The 24,453-nt window shown below is 43.8% G+C and overlaps 1 protein-coding gene across 1 annotated transcript; it reads left to right on the top strand.

Annotated features, from left to right (window-relative positions):
• The first annotated feature begins 566 nt into the window (after positions 1–566).
• LRATD1 (LRAT domain containing 1) lies at positions 567–23,149 on the top strand. Its single transcript, XM_040348577.1, has 2 exons — positions 567–745; positions 21,904–23,149. The coding sequence occupies exon 2, from the start codon at positions 21,943–21,945 to the stop codon at positions 22,762–22,764; it is 822 nt and encodes a 273-aa protein (XP_040204511.1). The 5' UTR covers positions 567–745; positions 21,904–21,942; the 3' UTR covers positions 22,765–23,149.
• The last annotated feature ends 1,304 nt before the right edge of the window (positions 23,150–24,453 follow it).

Consider the following 24,453-nt stretch of genomic DNA (forward strand, 5'->3'; position numbering starts at 1 on the left):
ACGGGGGGAGCTCGTTTTTGGGCAAAACGTCAATCACACACATGTGAGGAACGCCCACTCCCGCGGGACTCGCAACCCGGATGCACGGGTGAATATGCTGTACTAAGGTATGTACAGCATGAAAAAAATAATAAGAGCCTTAATCGTGATGGAATGTGGGGGGGCAGTGGAATAAGAAAAAGTAGTTTTTAGGGTGAACCACCCCTTTAAGGATGTGTGCATACAGATCTGCCTTAAATTGTGTGTTTGCTCTCTCCCTGGAGATCTGCTCTATCAGCCACATGGAATGATATAAAAGAAAGGCATGTGACAAGCGCGGGGTGCAGCCGGTAAATGAAGGCGGGGGGGGGGGGGGGGTCACTAATCCCGGCCGGGGCTGCGCTGCCCATGACAAACTACACATCAAAGCCCAGCACTGACACGGCGCCCCGCCCACTCACTGACTGACAGCCCAGCAGCTGGCTCATTGTTCACACCGGGCTGCGGCCCCTCCCCTCAGCGGTCGGCGGGCCAATGGGCGGCGAGCTGGGCGGACGCTGAAAAGTCGTAGCTTATTGTAGTTGCACTCACACGGGCTGCGAGCCCAGTAGCTGCTTGTTGTCGCCGGTGACGGTCGGCTGCTGGGAGATCGGGACAAGCTGGCGGAGCGGCGGCCGCTGGGGGCATATCCCTTCACCTTCTCCCATGGCTAGGACGAGGGGGCTCTAGGAATTTTCTGTCTACCTCTGCAGGCATAGCCACAAGGGTAAGCGGATCCCATGTAGCCTTATTAACCCCTGCACAAGTTTTATCTCCTCTTCCATGGGGGCAAAAGATGGGCATTGCTTCCAGGGAGATGTCTGGGTATTGGCATGGTGATCCGAGTGGGTGATATAGGGCAGCACTTTGTATATGGGTGAACCTTGATACCAGGGGGTGAATGTACTTTGATGAGCCCTGATGCCATGGAGGTACATGCACCTTGCATATCGGTGTACTAGTGATCCCTGATGCCAGGGGGTCAATGCACTTTGATGATCTCTAATACCATGTTGGTACATGCACTTTGCATATGGGTGTGTGCTAATGAGCCCTGATGCCATGGAGGTACATGCACCTTGCATATGGGTGTGCTAGTTATCCCTGATGCCAGGGGGTGAATGCAATTTGATGATCCCTAATACCATGGTAGTACATGCACTTTGCATATGGGTGTGTGCGAATGAGCCCTGATGCCATGGAGGTACATGCACCTTGCATATTGGTGTGCTAGTGATCCCTGATGCCTGGGGGTGAATGCACTTTAATGATCCCTAATACCATGGTGGTACATGCACTTTGCACATTGGTGTGCTAATGATCCCTGATACTAGGGGGTGCATGCACTTTGCACATTGGTGTGCTAATGATCCCTGATACTAGGGGGTGCATGCACTTTGCACATGGGTATGTTAATGATCCCTGATACTAGGGGGTGCATGCACTTTGCACATGGGTATGTTAATGATCCCTGATACTAGGGGGTGCATGCACTTTGCACATGGGTATGTTAATGATCCCTGATACTAGGGGGTGCATGCACTTTGCACATGGGTATGTTAATGATCCCTGATACTAGGGGGTGCATGCACTTTGCACATGGGTATGTTAATGATCCCTGATACTAGGGGGTGCATGCACTTTGCACATGGGTGTGTTAATGATCCCTGATACTAGGGGGTGCATGCACTTTGCACATGGGTGTGCTAATGAGCCCTGATACTAGGGGGTGCATGCACTTTGCACATGGGTATGTTAATGATCCCTGATACTAGGGGGTGCATGCACTTTGCATACGGGTGTGCTAATGAGCCCTGATACCAAGGGGTGCATGCTGCTATTCTGCTGGCTGAGTGCAGGTACAGCTTGGGGAGGGCACAGTGCACCAACCTCTCTACCCACCAAGCTCACCACAGGGTGACCCACTGCACAGAACAGACTGTGTGAGCTCACCTTGCAATACATGTGTTGGCAAAGGAAGAGAACATCTTGCTATCAGACAATAGATGAAGATCACCTCTGTAGCTCAGGGCCTTACATTAGGAGACCATCAACCTTCATACTTCCAAACCATGGCAGAAAAACCTTGGCAGGCACTCCAGGATCCTTTTTGTTGTTGCTTGCTCCAATGAAAGATGGGGCTTGCTTTGAGTTTCTGTACTTTTTCATTGCTGTATTAAATAAGATTGCCTGTGTATGGTTATGTGAGGCATGCCCTTGTGATCTGTGGCTGGAAGGAAAGTTGTTGGAGATATGGCACTGGTACAGATGATCATTGATGGGCATGCAGGTTCCTGGATGGTCAGATTGCTCTTGGAGAAAGAACACAAACACTGGGATGCTAATAGTCAGGGGCTGGAGAAGGACAAGCCCCCTCAGAGTAGTTCTGGTTAGCCGGCAGTGCATGTGCCACCCTTCTGATGGATCAGAAGACCATCTGGTGGTCAACAAAGCAGCAGAGGCTGAGACCTCTCTCCTAGAGACCATCACTCAACTTCAATGATTACCTTTGATCCTAAACAGTTTAAAACCCAGGATAGCTCTGATTAGCTTGAAGTGACGCTGCCACCCCAAGGGATCAGAAGATCATCTGATGGGTCTATAAAGCAGATTGAGTCTGAGACCTCTCTCCTAACTTTAGTAATTACCTATCATCCTGAGCAGATCAGCCAGGCACTGAATAAAACCTAGGATAGTCCTGGTTAGCTGGCAGTGCTCTTGCCACTCTCCTGCCTTGTAAGGGGTCAGGGCACCATCTGATGGTCTACAAAGCAGATTGAGGCTGAGACCGCTCTTCTAAAGACATTCACCCAGCACTCTACTTTAGTAATGACCTACCATCCTGAACAGATCCGATTGTGCACCTAATAAAGCCTATTGCACTCCTAGTTACCTGGTAGTGTAGTACAGTTGTCACCCGCCTTTCTTTCAAAGGTTGAGGAGAACATCTGGTGGTCTACAAAGCAGACTGAAGCTTGGACTACTCTTCTAAAGACAATCACTGAACACAAAATAAAACCCAGAATAACCTAGTTAGCTGGCAGAAAAATTGCCACCCTCCTTTCTTCTACAGGGATCGAGAGACCATCTTATGGTCTACAAAGCAGACTGAGCTCTCTCTCCTACCATCACTCAACTTTACCAATTACCTACCATCCTCAACAGATCAGCTTTGCACCCAGTTAATCCACCTAACACCCAGGCAGTGTACAGAATTGGCATATTGTGTTCTGCAGACAGCTACGCAGAGCCTTCTTGTAGAAGATCATTTGTAGTGTCTTGCAGACAGCATGCACATTGCAATGATTTGGCTAACATAGGTGTCTGTGACAGGTGGGATAACATTGAGTACTGTCCATTTTTTATAGAAATTAGCCCGTCCAATCAGCTTATTTGTACTAGAAATTAAAAAGCCATTATATCCTTCTGCCAGTTGCAGTCTTCACACTTATCTCATCCCTATCTCATGTTTATTTGCTTTGATAACGTGTAACATTTCTGATCTAAACAGTGTATATTGTTACTCTGTGTCTTATATTAAACAGCTATTTTAGTTATACAATTTTCTGCACAGTAGGGACATTAGCAAGTGATACATGACCAATGCAACCTCTGTTTTTATTGATATACCAAGGATCAGTTTTCACCTTAATTGATTACATTGACACTAGCACCTCTGCATCACTTCGATAGCTATTAACTTCTAGACCACAGTGCACTGCAAATAGCCATATTGCTGAACAAAGGGCATATAAAGGTATTTATGTATACATTCCCGGTGTGTGTGTGTATGGTGCTGCCCTCACTTGGGGGCTTATCAAATGACACCCCCTCTATAACTGTATTGGAATCTAAGGTCAATTGTACATTTCAAAAGCTGCTGAAAAAATTGGCATACAGCATCTGACCATCTGTCTTTTTTTCTAGCAAGGCATTGTTTTCTGTTGCTTAGTTAGGAATATATTTATGTGCCAGAGTTTTTGATCCCATCCCTAAGAGAGAAGAAGAAAAAAAAAAAATCTTTACAGAAGTGTGTTGGATCTGTCAAGATTCTTTGACGAGCCAAAGAGCAACATGTCAAGTGCAGTGTCCTACAGGAAGCAATTAGAATTAATCATTCATGCATATGGCGATAGTAAGCTGAAATGTAGTTGATCGATGTTGGTTTTTAGACTTTTCCTCAAATCCATCGCCATGCTACTGATTTAGGTGTTTGATATGTTTGCCTGTATTGTTTTGTTATGTTCACCTGTAGACTTTTCCCCAATCCATCGCCATGCTACTGATTTAGGTGTTTGTTATGTTTACGTGTATTGTTTTTGTTTACCTGTATTGTTTTTAGACTTTTCCCCAAATCCATTCCCATGCTACTGATTTAGGTGTTTATGTTTACGTGTATTGTTTTGTTTACCTGTATTGTTTTTAGACTTTTCCCCAAATCCATTCCCATGCTACTGATTTAGGTGTTTATGTTTACGTGTATTGTTTTGTTTACCTGTATTGTTTTTAGACTTTTCCCCAAATCCATTCTCATGCTACTGATTTAGGTGTTTATGTTTACGTGTATTGTTTTGTTTACCTGTATTGTTTTTAGACTTTTCCCCAAATCCATTCTCATGCTACTGATTTAGGTGTTTGTTATGTTTACGTGTATTGTTGGATCGATGAAGCCAAAAATCAAGCTATAGTGTAAAGTGCCAGTATGTAATACTGAGTGGTCCATCAACTTTGCCACCCAACACACACTCACGTTATTTATTATTTTATTTTTTGGATTATAGATCTGTTTTGCCAGCCATGTTTAAATTCCATTACTCTTCATTGATTGGCACCTTTGCTGGAAGTCTGTTCCAAACATCCGCTAATGAATACTTCCTAAATTAAACAAAGTATACAGTTTTTTCTTGTTCAATAATTGGCGAGTTGCTGATTGGTCTTGGATGAAGCAATGATATGCAGTACCAGGTGATTTTGGTGAATTATAATTTTATTAATAAAAAAAATTATAGTGTGTGTGTGTGTATAGAATTCATTATAAGGGTGGACAAATCCCAGGAGCCGGGTATCCAATGCTCCTTTTAAAATGACAGCTGGCACCTAACTTTTGAGGTTCTCTCTACTAGTCTAATAACCAAGTAAAAAATAGTGAACAATCAGCAATCAATACATAAAGTCCCTCTCTCGGAGACCATTGATTGGATCACCCTCCTTATTTTTTGGTTATTGGAATTATTTCAAGAAGCTTTTGAACGGCTGTTTACATATCTGGATTAGTCATCCATCCATTTAAGCAAGTTCATCATTTAGAGACTCGTGCATTCTTTTTCATCCTTTAGCAGTCCTGGGACTTTATGTATTGATTGCTGATTGTTCACTTTTTTTTTTACTTGGTTATCAGTTTATCACATTTCTTTTCTCACAGAGTGTTTTTGTAGTGATATTACTTTTTAGCGCAAGATCACCTTTGTCTTTTCATTTCTATGTGTATGGTGAACACTATTAGATTTTGCTGCTTTTTAGTCATTTATCACTTTTTTGTAGTTTTCATATACTTTTTCTCTTAGTAGCGCGAGAGACACATTCACGGTTCTCTCTACTAGTCGTCAATGGAGCTGGCTCCCGAATTAAGCCTCATACACACTAGTAGATTTTCTGCAGATTTTTAGATTTACAAAGGGTTGCCAGCCCCAGTAAAACTAGGGACAGTATGTAAAAATCTGTGTTTTTTAAAAAAATCCCAAGTTTATTGCTGCCCCACCTCTCCAGCAACTTTTCAGTGTGTGTATGTATACTGTGTGTGTATGTATACTGTATGTGTGTGTGTATACTGTGTGGCCCCATGAGTTGTCAGTCCGCCCCTGTCAAGGAGTGATTGTGTTTCTTTTGAAAGCGCTTTCTATAAATCTGTATGCTTGGATCACACTAGTAGGCGTGTTTGTTGGTGCAGACAAAAGGGCACAGCCAATGAACTTCTTCACCAGCTTAAGCTGGAGGAATCAATAGCAATCAGACAGTTATCCCTCATATCCAATCTCTATTTCCCTTGAGACTTGTCATCTGGGATTGTCTGCAGTTATCTTTTGTTAACCATAGACAAAAGGATCATAGCAGATTATCACTTCCAATAACTTCAATCTTCGTTCAGGGGTTAGCAACCTAGGCACTCCTGATGTTGTGGAACTACAAGTCCCACAAGGTATTGCAAGACTGACGGCCACAAGCATGACTCGCAGAGGCATGATGGGATTTTTAGTTCCACCACCGCTGGAATGCTGAGGTTTCCCACCCTTGACTAACTATGACAATATCCAATGGACCTGTTGCATTTCCATCCTGTGGGAAGCCTATGTAGCTACACCTTGTTGTGCTTACCTGTCTGAGCAGATCAGTTCTCATAATCATGTTGTCTCAGGCTCAGACAAGTCTGTAATGATTTGGACAGCTATTCCATCAAGTTTATTAACCAGAAATACATTTAAATGAAACCTGTGATGGGACAGATATGTAGGTCACTTACCTTCTTCTGGAAATACTGATTCACTGGCTATCTTTAACCACTTCCCTACCAGGCCAATTCTGGCACTTTTCTTTCTTGTAAAAATCATAATTTTTTTTTTTGCTTATATATAATATGTTTTGGGGGTTCTGAGTAATTTTCTTGCAAAAAAAAATATAATTTTTTACATGAAGAAAGAGGAAGGCAAAACTTTATATTTATATATATATATATATATATATATATATATATATATATATATATATATATATATATATATATATATATATATATATATATATATATATATATATATATACATTCATTAATTTTAGCAGACACCCCTAGGGAATAAAATGGCAGTAATTGAAACTTTTATCTCACACGGTATTTGCGCAATCATTTTTCAAACTCCATTTTTTGTAAAAAAAAAACTGGTTTCAGGAATTAAAAAATAACAAAACAGTTAAGTTAGCCCAATTTTTTTGTATAATGTGAAAGATGTTACGCTGAGTAAATAGATAACTAACTTGTCAAACTTCAGTACTTAAAAATCTCCATAGTCTACTCTACGCTTTAATTTTTTTTTTGCAGGTTATCAGTTTAGAGTTGCATAGGAGGTCTAGTACTAGAATTGTTGCACGCGCTCTAACGCACACGCCGATATCTCACGTGTGGTTTGAACACCGTTTACATATGTGGGACTTGCGCGTGTGTTCTCTTCTGAGCGCGAGCTACCGGGCGTTTTTTAATTATTTTTTTTTTTTTTTTTTTTAATGAAATTTTTATTTTACTTTTTTATTTTTACACTTTGTTTTACTTTTTTTTTTTTATCACTTTTATTCCTATTACAACAAGTAAACATCCCATTTAATAGGAATTGTTAGTGACAGGTTCTCTTTATGGAGAGATGCAGGGTCAATAAGACACCACATCTCTCCTCCAGGCTAGAAAGTATGAGATCGGGGAAAAAAATTTACAGATCTCATGCTGACAGCCGCGATCGCGGCTTTGTTTACTTCTGGGTACCCGGGCGTGACATCATAACGTCGTGCCCGGGCCTCCAACAGTCATAGAGGTGACCATCTGGTCACTGGAAATCTCTATGGTCCTCATCCAGCGCCAGCCGATTTGTTCTCCGGCCCCCGATGGCACGGGAGAGCCCGGAGAAGCACCGGATGGCGACGGGGGGAGACATCCCATCCTGTCGCCTATAGGAACGATCAAGCGGCGGAACTGCCACTATGATCATTCTTATGGTGCGCAGAATCGCCGGGAAAAAAAAAGAAGAATGATATCTGAATGATGCCAGTAGCTGCAGGCATCATTCAGATATCCACCCCCCCCCCCCCGCCAAAGTCCAGGACGTCATATGACGTCCTACAGTAGGGAAGTGGTTAATATGCAGTGGCATCAATTGTTTTTAGAGTCACCACCCTGAGAACAGTATGCATGCTTGTTTTGGGAACAGTGATTTTACAAGGTTGTGTAGCAGCCAGGCAGCTTGCATTTTCACAAGGAGGTCCAGTGACATCCTTACATGTTTCTTGACTAAATAATAATACAAATAAAATTCATGTGAAAGTGCTACTAATAATCTGAAATATTCAGGACTGGAGAAATGCCAGGGACCAGATTTTAAAGGGGATATAGAGGGAATTTTTTTTTTTTTTCATAATAAGCATCCTTTACCTGCAGACATTCCTCTTTTCACTTCCTCATTGTTCGTTTTTGCTCAGAAGTTTCTCTATTTCTTCTCTGTTCTGTTCACTTCCTGCTTGTCTGATTGTTACTCACCACCGTGAAGGGAGGCTTTACTGCGGTGGTCAGTGACGTGCTCACCCCCTCCTGGGAACTACATCTGTGCGGCAGGACGCTCTGCGTGTTAGAGACTTCAAGGAGGTATGAATTACTGACGTGCCACAATGCATACTGGGAAATGTAGTTCTTATTGGGGCTATTTTCCAGTCAGATATCCAATCATAATGTGAGAGAAAATGTTCTCCATTAGAACACGGGCAACAATTAAACAGTCACCTAGTGGTGCACCTACCTTTCAGTGCTCAAATATATCCCTTTCTCACACCTTACTGTTATTCAGTGAGGCTGCTTCTCACAATTCTGTGCCAATAATGCTGGGAGAGGAACCCAAGCTTAAAGTATATGTACATTTTTTTATTAGTAATCACACACCCTCTAAACTCCATTTTTTTTTTTTTTTTTTTTTTTTTATATATATAAATACACTTTTTTTTTTTATATAAGTGATCACAGTTCCTCTGTTCGGGATACTTTCTCATACAAGTACATCCTACAGCAGGCACATATCAGGAATATGAAGTGTTGGGGTAAAAGATGCTTTAAGTTCAGAGACTGATGTGAAGGGACCTCCTAGGTTTGTTTTACATAAAATATAAAGCTACAAGATTGTTACTGCTGTCTTCAGTTCTTGTAGTGTACATTTGGCGTGATATTAGAAACTCTATACCGTATTTTCCGGCGTATAAGTCGAGTTTCTAACCTCTGAAATTCTTCTTCAAAGTCGGGGGTCGTCTTATACGCCGGTAACCTAATGCTTACCTTATTCGGAACCGTGACATGCAGATCGCGGCCGTCCTTTTTTGAAAAGCCGCGCCCCTCTTTCTGCTGTTCCGTGATAGGCCGAACACTCAGCTTCCCAGGAGACACTGTGTTTTTAGTGTTCCGCCTATCACGGATGCCCTCTCGTCCGAGACCGAGGAGGAGAGGGCATCCGTGATAGGCGGAACACTAAACACAGTGTCTCCTGGGAAGCGGAGTGTTCGGCCTATCACGGAACAGCAGAAAGAGGGGCGCGGCTTTTGAAAAATGGACGGATGCGGTCTGCATGTCACGGATAAGGTAAGCAGTGGCACAGTGAGGCATGTAATTGGGCACAGTGAGGCATGTAATTGGGCACAGTGAGGCATGTAATTGGGCACAGTGAGGCATGTAATTGGGCACAGTGAGGCATGTATTTGGGCACAGTGAGGCATGTATTTGGGCACAGTGAGGCATGTAATGGTGCACAGTCTGGCATGTAATGGCACAGTGAGGTGAGACGAGGCATGACTAGTAGGAAGGGGGTCGTCTTATACAGTGAGTATATCCCAAAACCAACATTTTAGCTGGAAAATTAGGGGGTCGTCTTATACGCTGGCAAATACAGTACTTATACTGGGTAGTGCCTCCAATTCTTCCAGACGTGGATTCCACATTTCACAAATAGTTTTTTGACATGATTGCTTCAAGCAAGTTTCTGCAGTTTGTCAGCTACAACATCCATGCTGCAAATCTCTGAAATCTGGTGACTGGCCTACCATCTGTTGTTCTCCAGGAGGCCTAAGTGACATGATGATAAACCCCCAGGGGACAGTTCCTTGATGATCTGGGCTCACTAGAAGTACCTGAAGAATACTGGCCATCATTAACCGGCAGCTGGAGGTTGAAGTGGATTGCCTGTGGGGACAATGCCAAAGACAAGGCAGAAGTATTGCAGAAATTTCTATTTTAACAGGCGTTGGACACCTTATTATTGGACCACTTTTTATTTAAAGCTACGCTGACGTTAAAGCATTTAGGAAACACATGACGTAAGCAAAATAGAGGCTTTATAATTTCTTGTCCTGCAACCCATTTCTCTGATCTATGCTGCAGCCTCTAGCATGATCACTTGACACTTCTGGTTGTGTCAGATTCCTGTGCCAACTGCCACTCTCTGCGGTTCCTCTGGTCAACCCCTAAGTTGCTACTATGTCCTCTAGTGACATAGCAGCCAGAAAAAGGAACCTCAGAGCACAACAGGGAACTAGGGATGAGACAAAGACCCCCCCCCCCCCCCCCCCCCCGGGTTGGGTTCGCAGCAGAACATGCAAACCGCAAAAAAAATTGTTCGAACACCGTTAAACTCAATTTTGAAAAAAAAAAAAAATTCTTCTTGCTATAATAAATATCCCAAAAAATAAAACAAAAAATAAAAATCGCAATAAGCGTATATGGATTGGTTTGCGCAAATGTTATAGCGTCTACAAAATGGGGAATAGATGTATGGCATTTTTAATCAGATTTTGTGCTAAATTAAATTTTAGTTATCATGATATAAAATAATGAATGTGGTTTTTTTTGGTGAGCGTGGTTTATTTTTTTTGGGGGGGGGACAGCATTTCATTCATGGGCCCAGGCAGCAGAGGTGATCAAATACCACCGAAAGAAAACGCTATTTGTGGGGGGGGGGGGGGGGGAAGAACATACATTTTGTTTGGGTACAACACCACATGACCACACAATTGTCAGTTAAAGTAACGCAGTGGCCTGGTCATTGGGGGGAAAATCTTACGGGGCTAAAGTAGTTAATAGGGGCTGGGCAAGGCAGGTCCCTTCTCAGGCTCTCATGACTTGCAGTACTCCGATTCGGACTCCTGCAGTCAATGCTGCTATGGGGAACTCAATGGACAGGGTGAGGGTCAATGCTGAGCCTCCAGAACATGGACACAGTGACAGGCAGGCTGCAGTACCTCAGGCAGCGGCAGGTGCTGTGCATTTGGACTGTGGACAGCTGCTCAGCTCACACTCAGGCACAGGCAGCTCTCTTCAGACGTGTTCCCTTCCCTCAGGCTCTGAGCCATGCTGAAGAAGATAGAGGTGGGTGCGTAATCTGTCATTTCCATCATTCTGTGTAACAAGTACAAAGCCATTCTGTGCTCAGAGCTGTCAAAGAAAAAAAAAAAAAAGCTGACAAATGTGTATCAATATTGCTCAGCACTTTGTATCATGTGGTTCTTTTAGATCAGGGGTAGGCAACCTTGGCCCTCCAGCTGAAACTACAAGTCCCATGAGACACTGCAAGACCCTGACAATCACAGGCGTGACTCCTAGAGGCATGAAGGGATTTATAGTTTCACCACAGCTAGAGGGCCGAGTTTACCTACCCCTGTGTTAGATCAAAGGGATGAACTTCGATCTGTAAATTTGGGCTGTTTAACCACTAAACCTTTTTTTCTGACAATTGTTTCCTACAAGTTAAAATCAGTATTTTCTGCTAGAAAATTACTTAGAAACTCCAAATGTATAATATCTCTTTAGCAGAGACCCTAGAGAATAAAATGATGGTTGTCAGTATTTTATGTCGCACTGTATTTGCGCAGCGGTCTTTCAAACATAATTTTTATTTTAATACACTTCAATAAATAAAACATGGTTAGCCCAATTGTCTGGTTTATGACGAGAAACACGTTTGTGAGTATGCTTAGAAACCCGCGCATGCTCAGAATAAAGTATGAGACGGGAGCGCACCTTCGGTAAAAGTAGCGTTCGTAATGGAGATAGCACATTCGTCACGCTGTAACAGACTGAAAAGTGCGAATCGTCTCTCACCAAACTTTTACTAACACGCGGTAACACGAGATTAGCAAAAGCAGCCCCAAGGGTGGCGCCAGTGGAATCAAACTTCCCCTTTATAGTGCCGTTGTACGTGTTGTACGTCACCGCGTTTTGAGAACGACGAGATTTAGTCTTGACAGTGTGTATGCAAACAGGGCCAATCCTAGGGTCATAGATGCCTGGGTGCAGAAGTATTTCTGGGCGTGGTCATCTTACTAACTTCTCCCCTTTACACATGTTTCTATGGCTACAAACAGAGATGCTCCCCTAAGAAGTCTTCATTAGTATCCCCCATCAGAGTGTCCCCCCCCCCAGCAGGTGCCCCCCCCCCCAGCAGGTGTCCCCCCATCAGAGTCCCCCCCCCCAGCAGGTGTCCCCCCATCAGAGTCACCCCCCCCCCCCCCCAGAAGGTGTCCCCCATCAGAGCCCCCCACATCAGGTGTCCCCATAGATCAGTACTTGTCCAATAGATCCCTGTAGCTTGGGCCCGCTGGGAGCATAAGCACATTACAGGGGGGCGGGGCATATGTGGCATCTTTGGTCACTTGGAGGGTGGCACTCGGAGAGCATTTCTGGGAGTGTACGGAATGATTGGCAGCAGCTCCAGCCAACCCAGAAGCCTCTCATCACACCGCCTATGGGAGAAGAGCTGACGCACGCAGAGGGGGTGGGGCAGACAGGAAACTGCTCCATGCGCACCGGACAGAATTAATTAGTGGAGCCCAGTACCGGAACATGTTCCGGTACAAGGCTCCGCTGTGGTGCCCAGCCCGGATTCCGAGTATGTGCTCTTGTCGGTTGCCAGCGGAGAGAGCAAGCGGGATGAGGAACCGCAGCACCATCTACATGCGCTCTGCCTCTGAACACAGACAAGGAGGAGGGAGGGGAGCACTTTGGAGCTTTGGCACCCCCACCTCTGCGGCGCCTGGGTGCGGAGCACCCCATGCACCCTGCCTAGGATCGGCCCTGTATGCAAATAAAGCTTGACAAGATTCTTGTCAAGCCTGACAAGAACCTCGTCGAGGTAAAGGACGTTTCTTTTACGACGAGATTCTCGGTCGTGTGTATGAGGCCTTTTCTCGACACGCTCTATTTTTTCTCGTCATTTTTCACGTTTGTCCTTCTTCACGTCGTAAAAAACGGTTGTGTGTAGGCTTTAATGAGGGGGAAAAAATCGCGCATGCTCAGAAGCGAATTATGAGATGGGGAAATTGGCAAAAGTCAGCCCAAAGGGTGGCACCATTTGAATGGAACTTCCCCTTTATAGTGCCATTGTACGTGTTGTACGTCACAGCGCTTTGCTCGAGCATTTTTTTTCACGAACGTGTGTATGCAAGGCAGGCTTGAGTAAATTTTTAGTTTTTTTCCCTGACATGAATACCGGTCGTGTGTACGCGGCATAAGCAAAAAATCGTGATTCTCATTTTAGCCAGCATCGTCCAACTCTAATTTTGTTATCTTGAGGTAACATTTGCCTGAATGCAATTTGACAAAACTAACATTTTGTTTGCAAGCTTTCTTGCAGATTTGTATATGTTGCCTGTCGTTTTTCTCTGTGTTTGGGGAAGTAATTGGAAAAAAAAAAAACTCAGAGTTAGAAAGAGCTGTGCATTATATTAGTTTAGCGATCTGGGGTGCTGTGTGTCAGTCTGACACTGCATCTCCAATCATGATATGGAGCCTCTGATGGAGGCTCCTTACCACGTGATCAGCTGTCGCAAATCAAAGCTGATCACAGCGTGAACCAGGAAGTGCCGTTAAATGGCTTTCCTCGGTTCACGCTGACAGGGAGAGCCGATTGGAGGCTCTCCCTGTCAGAGTGGGGGGGTCTGCACTGATAATCAGCACATTAACCACTTAAGGACCGCCTCCTGCACATATACGTCGGCAGAATGGCACAGCTGGGCACAAGCACGTACAGGTTCGTCCTCTTTAAGTGCCCAGCCGTGACCGCGGCACCCGTGGACCCGACCGCCGCTGGAGTCCCGCGATCGGTCCCCGGAGCTGAAGAACGGCGAGAGCTGTGTGTAGACACAGCTTCCCCGTTCTTCACTGTGGCGCCATCATCGATCGTGTGTTACCTTATATAGGGAACCACAATCAATGACATCACACCTACAGCCACACACCCCTACAGTTAGAAATACAGATGAGGTCATGCATAACCCCTGTAGCGCCCCCTTGTGGTTAACTCCCAAACTGCAATTGTCATTTTCACAGTAAACAATGCATTTTAAATGCATTTTTCGCTGTGAAAATGACAATGGTCCCAAAAATGTGTCAAAATTGTCCGAAGTGTCCGCCATAATGTCGCAGTCACGAAAAAAATCACTGATCGCCGCCATTAGTAGTAAAATTTTTTTTATAAAAATGCAATAAAACTATCCCCTATTTTGTAAATGCTACAAATTTTGCGCAAACCAACCGATAAACGATTATTGCGATTATTACGTATCGGCCTAAACTGAGAACATTTTTTATATATATATATATATAATATATTTTTTTTGGGGGGGGGGGGATATTTATTATAGCAAAAATTCAAAAATATTGAATTTTTTTCAAAATTGTCTCTCTATTTTTGTTCATGGCGCAAAAAATAAAAACTGCAGAGGTGATAAAATACCACCAAAAGAAAGCTTTATTTGTGGGGAAAAAAGGACGCCAATTTTGTTTGGGAGCCACGTCAGTTAAAGCGACGCAGTGCCGAATCGCAAAAACTGTCCGGGTCCTTTAGCTGCCTAAAGGTCCGGGTCTTAAGTGGTTAATTATGAGTGCAGCACCCATCAGCTGTCAGCCTGTGCCCCATAAAGCGCGCCTGTCGGTGCCCAAAAAATTGCCAGTGCCCAATCAGTAATGCCTGTCAGTGCCCTTCAGATGCCACTCAGTAATGCCTGTCAGTAGCTCCTCATCAGTGCCCATCCGATTTTTTTTTTTTTTTTTTTTTTTTTTTTTTTTTCCCTCAAATCTTTTTTTTTTTTTTTTTTTTTAGTTTGTTTAGCAGTAAATAAAAACCCCAGTGGTGATCAAATACCACCAAAGGCTCTATTTGTGGGAAGAAAAATATAATTTCGTTTGGGTACAGTGTAGCATGACCGCACAATTGTCATTCAAAGTAAGTGTGACAGCGCTGAAAGCTGAGAATTGTGCTGGGCAGGACGGGGGGGTGAAAGTGCCCGGTATTGAAGTGGTTAAGCTTTGACAATAAAACCAGGAAGCTGATTGGTTTCTATGCAGAGCTGAACCCGCACTGTACTGCACTCCAGTTTTAGTAAATCGAGCCCAATGCTCCTTCTGCTCTGAAATCCCAGTCAGCGTTATCAGACTTTTCCATTTTTCTCTTTTGAATTGCAGAATCCCCCTTTCTTTTCTTATTAAAGCGGGAGTTCACCCATTTAAGAAATTTTTTTTTTTCTCCCATAATGTTCCTGCTCGTTCGGTCTAGGGGAATCGGCTATTTGTAGTAAAATATGAGCAGTACTTACCCGTTTTCGAGCTGCATCTTCTTCCGTCGCTTCCGGGTATGGGTCTTCGGGAGCGGGCGTTCCTTCTTGAGTGACAGCCTTCCGAGAGGCTTCCGACGGTCGCATCCATCGCGTCACTCGTAGCCGAAAGAAGCCGAACGTCGGTGCGGCTCTATACTGCGCCTGCGCACCGACGTTCGGCTTCTTTCGGAAAATCGTGACGCGATGGATGCGACCGTCGGAAGCCTGTCAATCAAGAAGGAACGCCCATTCCCGAAGCCCATACCCGGAAGCGACGGAGAGGATGCATCTCGTAAACGGGTAAGTACTGCACATATTTTAAAATAAATAGCCGATTCCCCTAGTAAAAACGAGCAGGAATCTAAGGGGGAAAAGTGCCCTCTAAGGGTGAACCCCCGCTTTAACATGCATGGGAGGGGGGGGGGTGTTCCGTAGTCCACAGAGAAGAGTGCACATACATTTAAAAGCTCAATTATATTGGTGGCAGAATCAACTTCCATTTTTCTGTATTGTAGCAAGCAGAGAGAAACATGGGGAAATGTACATGTACATGGCCTAGATGCACTGCATTTTTTTTTGTATATTGCCCAGACATGACCTTTAAATCTCACACATTTCCTAAAATTATCTGAAAAGGCATAAAGTATAAGTTCATTTTTGTGACCAAATGTAAAGTGTTACTAAACCCATAATGGTAAAATCAGTCTGTATACTGTATGTAGTAAAGCATACTTGTTATACTCACTGTGGAACCTAAGGGGTTAATCCTCCGTATTGTGTAAAAGGCTGTTTCATCCTGTCTCTTTTCTGATCCTCCCCTTTTTTCCACAGTCTCCAATCCATCTCCTGATAAGACAGAGCATTTGGAGTAACTCTGCACATGCTCAGTTTGGTGTGAATTGCTAAATGTGTGTGTGTGTGTGTGTGTGTGTGTGTGTGTGTGTGTGTGTTTTTTTTTTTTTTTTATTTTTTTTTTTTATTCATCATTGATTAGCACAGGGCCAAACAGCACTGCCCAAACAGAAAGTTGGGGGTCCTGTAGCCTCATGGGACAGTCAGTCAGAGTAAAATGAAAACTCCTACAAGCTTTAACCAGACACTGATAGAAGTCACAAGACTGTTATATACTGCTGATGGGGGGGGAAAAAGGCATTTAGCTGTTTATTTATTAAAATAATTGCATTTTCATGTTCTGTGTACTGTGGGAGACCAGATCTAGTGAATGCAGGGTCCTGGGTTTAGTAAAACTTTAACCACTTCAGCCAAACACACACACACACACACACACATACACACACATATATATATATATATATATATATGTGTGTGTGTGTGTGTGTGTGTGTGTGTGTGTGTGTGTGTGTGTGTGTAAATATATATGTATAAATAAATGAAAGCTGCACGATTAATCGTTAAGAATCAAAATCGCGATCTTTTTTCTTTCCCGATCTTCAAAACACCATGTCACGATCGTTCTGATGGCCCTTTCACATGTGCGGACAGTATGTCCGTATTTGATCTATCCGTTTTCAGATGAAATGCGGACATACATGTATCCCTATGGAATTGTGGATACATCCCATCTCATCAGTCCCCGCTATGCTCCGATTCTGCAGACGGAGGAAAATCCTATTTTTTCCATCCGTCATCGGATCGGATGAACACAGACAGACAGTCCGTGTTCATCCGATCCCCCCCCCATAGAGGAGAGGGGAGATCTGACTGCAGGGACCGCCCTGTCATCTGCCGGCTCAGCGGGTATCAACGGAGCGATCCCTGCTGAGCAAGCGGATGTTAAAGGTACGGATCCTCATAGGATCCGTACATGTGAAAGGGCCCTAACAAGTGCAGAGAGAACGTTCTCACAGCTGGGGAAAAAAATGCAGGCAGTCAGCCAAATTCTTCCATGTAGACCACTTCTGGCCAGACTTCTCTGGACAGTAGATGGGTGTACCTGGGTCCTACTGGTTTCTGCCAGTTCTGTGCTGATGGCACTGCTGGACATCTTCTGTTGTCGAAGGGAAGCATGTTTCATCTGCTGCATTAAGGTTCCTTGGCCGACCACTTTGTCTGCAGTCCTCAACGTTACCCGTTTCTTTGTGCTTCTTCTACCCAGTTTTAAGCCTTCTACACAGCTGCTTCTGTTGGTAATGACTGGTTCAACCTACATATGAAATTGAAGATTATACTAGGTATAATTGGTTTATCATAGGGTTTGACAAATTTGCTTGGAATCTAGGAGCCAGCTAAAAAAGTTAGGAGCCAGAAAGCGCGCCCGTCCCGACGAGCTCGCGTGCAGAAGCAAACACATACGTGACTAATGCCCGCATATGTAAACCACATGTGAGGTATCGCAGTGATCGTTAGAGCGAAAGCAATAATTCTAGCTCTAGACCTCCTCTAACTCAAAACATGCAACCTGTAGATTTTTTTAAAAGTCACCTATGGAGATTTTAAAGGGTAACAGTTTGTCGGCATTCCACGAGCCGACGCAATTTTTTCAATTTACTTGGCGTAACATTATCTTTCACAATTTAAAAAAAATTGGGATAACTTTACTGTTGTCTTATTTTTTTTATTTAAAAAAGTGTATTTTTTTCCCAAAAAAGTGCGCTTGTAAGACCGCTGCGCAAATACGGCGTGACAGAAAGTATTGCAACGATCACAATTTTATTCTCTAGGGTGTTAGAATAAAAAATATATATCATTTTTGGGGGTTCTAATTAGAGGGAAGGAGATGGCAGTGAAAATAGTGAAAAATGACATTAGAATTGCTGTTTAACTTGTAATGCCAACGGCCACCACCAGATGGTGCCAGCTCACAGAAGGAAGAGCTTGGGACTTCACAAGGCCGCAAAGCCACGGCCTCAATTACCGGCCGTCGCGGGCCTGCCGCGATCCCGCGGCCGGGGAGGTGGGGGCGCACTGAGACAAGAGATCCTGTGCCTCCGTGCGCACCGCCACGTGATCGCCAGTAATTGAGGCCGCAGCTTTGCGGCCTTGTAGGCCGCAAAGCCGCGGCCTCAATTACCGCCGGGCGTGGGGTGCCAGGTCACAATTTCTTGTCGCAATTGCGACCTGGCGCCCGGATATTGTCGACCCCTGGTTTATCATACATCTGACTAATCCTACTAAATCCCTGATTTGGAAGTTACGTTGGGTTTTAAGCCTAAAACCCCATACAACTGACACTATAAAACTTTTGTTGTCCGTTTTTTCCTTTATATTTACCAAAACCATGTAGTGCAAGGACCTGCCTTGTTGCATACAAATTGAAACTCTTTTGCCCTGTACACACGATCGGTTTGTCCGATGAAAATGAACCGATGGATTTTTTCATCAGATATCCGATGAAGCTGACTTTCAACACGACGTGCTGAGAAAAATTAAGTTCAATGCTTCGGGGCATGCGTCGACTTGATTCTGAGCATGCGTAGATTTTTGACCGATGAATTTCCCCACAGACAATCGTTTTTTTTTTTCTATCGGTGTTTTAACCATACGAAAATTTTAAAAAAGGTTCTATTTTTTTTTTTTACTGATGGGGGAAAAAACCTGATTGGGGCCCACACACGATCAGTTCGTCCGATGAAAACGGTCCGTTTTCATCAGACGAACCGATCGTGTGTACAGGGCATTAAGGTTTGACCTCATAAAATATGGGTTTGGTAAATCTAAAGTAAAAAAAATCTAAAGAAAATTGCATAGTTTGTCTCCAGCTTAAGGGTAGTCACACCAAATATTTATTTGATTTTTTTTTTCTGTTCACTCACTTTGCAATTTGTAAATTGATAAAAAATATATGTTTGAAAGCCTTCTTGTGTTACAGTATTTCTTCACACCTGCCATAAACTTTTGCACAGTTGTGTGTGTGTGTGTGTGTGTGTGTGTGTGTGTGTGTGTGTGTGTGTGTAAAATATATATTATCAGCCTTAAAAAAAAAATTATTTGCATCCTTTCTTGTCTTAGAATATAATTATAAATGTACAGGGTACAACTATATCTGTTGGAATGCTTTTGTAGTGTGCTGTACTGTCCCACTCTCTATGCCAAGTTTTAAGACTGACCAGATGTAATTCAATCTGTGGCTATAGGATTTTCCTAATATACTAAAATAGTATAGGGTTGTCCAGATACCACTTTTTTGAGACCGAGTACAAGTACCGATACTTTTTTTCAGTGATCACTGACTCTGTTCATTCAGAAAAGGTAGGAGCCGGGTTTAACGGCTCCTACCGCCGCTCTCCATCCTGACAGAGGGGGCGGAGGGGGAGAGAAAAACAGAGGACGGCAGCGGCACGGAGGAGGGGAGCAGAGCAGAGGACGGCAGCGGCACGGAGGAGGGGAGCAGAGGACGGCAGCGGCACGGAGGGGGGGGAACAGAGCAGAGGACGGCAGCGGCACGAAGGGGGGGAACAGAGCAGAGGACGGCACGGAGGGGGAGTCAGGTATCAGTAAAGTATCGGAGCATTTTCCCCGAGTACAAGTACTCGGGGAAATGCTTGATATCGGTCCCGATACCGATACTAGTATCGGTATCGGGACAACAGGAATATAAAGTCAAATCAGATATTACCTTTAGTTATAATGAGAAAGAGAGAGAGACTTGTAAAGCGCAACACATGCAAACTGAATCACCTCTGGGCGCTGTATCAATTTCATGGGTAAACCCCTTGACCTCAGAAGAGATGGGTTTTAATCTTTCTCCTGAAGGCCAAGTGGTCCGACTCCAGTCGGATGGTGGTTGGTAGTGCATTCCACAGGCGAGGTCCCTAGACTGCAAATCTTCGATCTCCTTTGGACTTGTATTTGGCTTTGGGTATCTGGAGGAGGTTTTGATTGGTGGATCGCAGAATGCGATTGGGGTTATTAATAACTGCATTTACATTTCATACAGGTTTATATTTATATTTGTGTTTTTAGTGTCAAGTGATGTTTGATCTCATGGCTTGTGAAATACTGAACAGCCTAAGGGAGACTTGCTAGAGGCTTCCCCAGTATTCGTTATTTGGATTACTAACAAAGTCAAAGTTAAACTCTAAAAAACTTCACTCTGATCTTTCCCAAATACCTAGCTGGTAGCACTTATGATGTCAATCACCCCTATGAATGACATTTATTCATTAAACCGAGCCAAAGCTATACACCTGATAAACCGCTAAATACACAATTGTAATACATACCTATAAGGAAGGAACTTACCTGGCAAAGGATTTGTATTTCTGGCCATCCAGTGCGGAGATTTACGCAGCTATGCCATATAACACATCCCTGTCTTGCAGCTAAGTAGTTTTCTTTGTTGCAGTTGGGTAACATTTCGAGGTCTTGTCCCTCCCTTAGCCTGTGACTTCATAGTGGAAGGAGCGGCAGCAGATGGATAAGCTCATGTCTATTGATCACTCTGCCTTCTCCTACTATCACCATTTCCCTTTGTTAGCATACTGTACCAGGGACTGCAAAAGGCTGAATTCCAGGTTTGTTTCAGGTACTTGCGGTGCTTGCATTTTAAAAAATAATTTTTAAGGGCTAAATGTCCTTTTTTATGTGCCTGGAGTTTTTTGTTTTATGTGAATCAAGATCTGTCTATTGATTACCTTCTTAACCTCCCTGGCGGTACGATTCTTTCAGATTTTTGGTGCCGAAAGCGGTACAATTGTTTTGCATGGATATTTGGCGTTTTATATTGTAGGCCTGTAATTCTTAGGAATAACTCACTTAAATATGTTCAAACAAGAGTCTAGGAGACATCCCGGGTATGATAATGTTTGAAACACAAAATCATAAATTGTAATATAATAAATAACGATAAATAAATAATATAGTAATAATAAAAATTATTACTTTCAGTGTTTGATGACAAATTTCCCCACAAATCACTATTGCTCAATTCTGCAAGTGATTCTAATTTATCGCTGTTTTCTAGCTGGTCTAGAATCACTTTTGACATAAAGGGACACTTTTTGGTTGCTATGAACAATCTACAGTTTCCGGGCAGAAAGAACAGTCCTTTTTATATAAAAGTGCATGCAGGTCACTGGACAGACCACTAGGGACTAAGAGGGTGTGTAATTATTTTATACAGTACTGTAATCTGTAATATTACAGTATACTGTATGTGTACTGTATTTTTATTTGGCGCCAATCTCCGCCCCCGTGCGTTGTAACATCGCAGGGAACGGCGGCACTCGGGCACTTTGTGAATCGAGCGAGGAGACGGCTCGATCACACAGCGGGGAGACATCGCAGGATCCAGCAGGCAAGGTAAGTAAACTCTGCCTGGATACTGCGATGCGACCCCGAGTCTGGCTCGGAGATACCACTAATGGTACTGGATTTTCACCCCGAGCCAGACTTGGGATTACCGCCAGGGAGGTTAATATGCTTCTGAAGATTTGACATGTTTGTTTTTTCTTTATTGCTATGTTTGTTTACCTGATCATTTAGGACTTTTCTATTGGGCTTTTATCTTCAGTAAAATTAAACAAGATTCTTGTTTTCTCCTTACAGAACTGGTGTTCCTGCTGTTATTGCCTTGTCCTGTCATTGATGGGAAATCAACTGGATCGCATCACCCACCTGAATTACAGTGAGCTGCCAACAGGGGACCCTTCTGGGATAGAGAAAGACGAGCTGCGAGTTGGGGTGGCATATTTTTTCTCGGATGAGGAGGAGGACCTGGACGATAGAGGGCAGTCTGAGCGGTACACTGTGAGGGACCCAAGTCCCAGCGAATGTGAAGGGCATCTTCTGCTCAACGAAATTGAGTTTTCAGCCTTTAGTTGTCAGGAATGCATCTTTTCCAAGCTCAGGGGCAGCCAGGACCTCAGTGTCTACCCTATGCAAGGCTTGTTGACCTTCTGCCAACCAGGAGACCTCCTGGAGCTGCTCTTTATTTGCCCTGCTGCAGACAACCCTCCTCCCCCATCACCACACTGGGCAGTCTACGTTGGTCAGGGACAAATCATACACTTGCACCGTGGGGAGATCCGCAAAGACAATGTTTTCGAGGTAGGCGGAGGGTGCATGGGCAGGGTGGTGAGTAGCTGGTATCGATACAGGCCCCTGACTGCTGAGCTGGTCCTTCAGAATGCATGTGGACACCTTGGCTTGAGAAGTGATGAGATCTGCTGGACTAACTCTGAGAGCTTTGCTGCCTGGTGCAGGTTTGGCAACAGGGAGTTTAAAGCAGGTGGGGAGGTCCATTCGGGCAATCTTCAGTATTTCTTGAAGCTCCACTTGGAAGAAAATAACATTCATACCCTGAGGTTCCACAGCCTGGAGGAGCTTATACGGGAGAAGCGAAATTTGGACGCTAGTGGGAAATTAAGAGTCATCAAGGAACTCTCCATGATGGAGAACAAAGAGTAAGAACATGTAGATCTCTCTGTGGTGGAGAGACCATGATGAGTTCTGGGGATGACAACTCCATTCCTGGACTTGCCAAATGAGGTTGCACATTTATGGACATCTTTCTAAGGATCATGTCAACATTCCTAAAACCAGCATTACACCATAGCCACTATTTGTTTCTTTTGGCTTTTACAACATGGTTATCACCAAGTATTTAAAGAATCAAAACAACAAAAAAAAAGCAACAACAAATCCTGAGTATGTTGGCTGTAGTGTTGATGTCTTATTAAGCGTTTAGCAACATGCTAAATAAAATTTCAAATTGAAATTTTTTTATTTTCATGGCTTTAATCCATGACTGTTTAACCACAGAGCCAATAAATCGAACTTCTCTATTTGCAAATGCTGTTTATTTGGTTCTTTCATTTAACGTGTGTATTCTGCAAAAGCGAGGTGCTAAAAACAACTCTGATCTCCCTGCCCAGAGAGCATGAACATTGCCTGGTTTGTGGGGGCGTGTGGGACCATTCGCAGATCTGGATTACTGCTTTTGCACAAAACATAGTGGGGTTGATTTACTAAAACCTGGAGAGTGGAAAATCTGGTGCAGCTGGGTATGGTAGCCAATCGGCTTTTAACTTCAGCTTGTTCAATTAACCACTTAACCCCAGGACCATATTGCTTATCAAAGACCAGAGCACTTTTTGCGATTAGGCACTGCGTCGCTTTAACTTAACAATTGCGCGGTCGTGCGACGTGGCTCCCAAACAAAGTTGGCGTCCTTTTTTTCCCACAAATAGAGCTCTCTTTTGGTGGTATTTGATCCCCTCTGCGGTTTTTAGTTTTTGCACTATAAACTAAAAAAGAGCGTCAATTTTGAAAAAAAAATAATATTTTTTACTTTTTGCTATAATAAATACCCCCCAAAAATATATAAAAAAACGTTTTTTTCTCACTTTAGGCCGATACGTATTCTACATATTTTTCGTAAAAAAAAAAAAAAATCGTAATAAGCGTTTATTGATTGGTTTGCGCAAAAGTTATAGCGTTTACAAAATAGGGGGTATTTTTATGGCTTTTTTTTTTTTTTTTTTACTAGTAATGGCGGCGATCAGCTTTTTTTTATTTATTTTTTTTAAGGTACTGCGACATTATGGCGGACACTTCGGACACTTCTGACACATTTTTGGGACCATTGGCATTTTTATAGCGATCAGTGCTATAAAAATGCATTGGATTACTATAAAAAATACCACTGGCAGTGAAGGGGTTAACACTACGGGGCGGAGGAGGGGGTTGCGTATGTCCCTGGGTGTGTTCTAAATGTAGGGGGGGTGGCCTCACTAGGGGAAATGACTGATCTTCTGTTCATACATACAATGTATGAACAGAAGATCAGCATTTCCCCCCCTAACAGGACCGGGAGCTGTGTGTTTACACACACAGCTCCCGGTCCCCGCTCTTTAACGAGCGATTGCGCGTGCCCGGTGGCGATTGCGCCCGCCAGGCACGCGCACGGGAGTCGGGAGCGAGCGGCCCTAGTGGCCTGCGAGAGAGCCGACGTAGAGCTACGTGCTCTCGCGCAGGGGAGCCGACCTGACGCCGTAAAACGACGGCGGCTGGTCGGCAAGTAGTTAAGCTTTGACAATAAAACCTGGAAGCCGATTGGTTTCTATGCAGAGCTGCACCAGATTTTACACACTCCAG

The sequence above is a fragment of the Rana temporaria genome, chromosome 4 (assembly GCF_905171775.1).
Source record: "Rana temporaria chromosome 4, aRanTem1.1, whole genome shotgun sequence".
In the NCBI taxonomy this organism is placed as follows: Eukaryota; Metazoa; Chordata; class Amphibia; order Anura; family Ranidae; genus Rana; species Rana temporaria.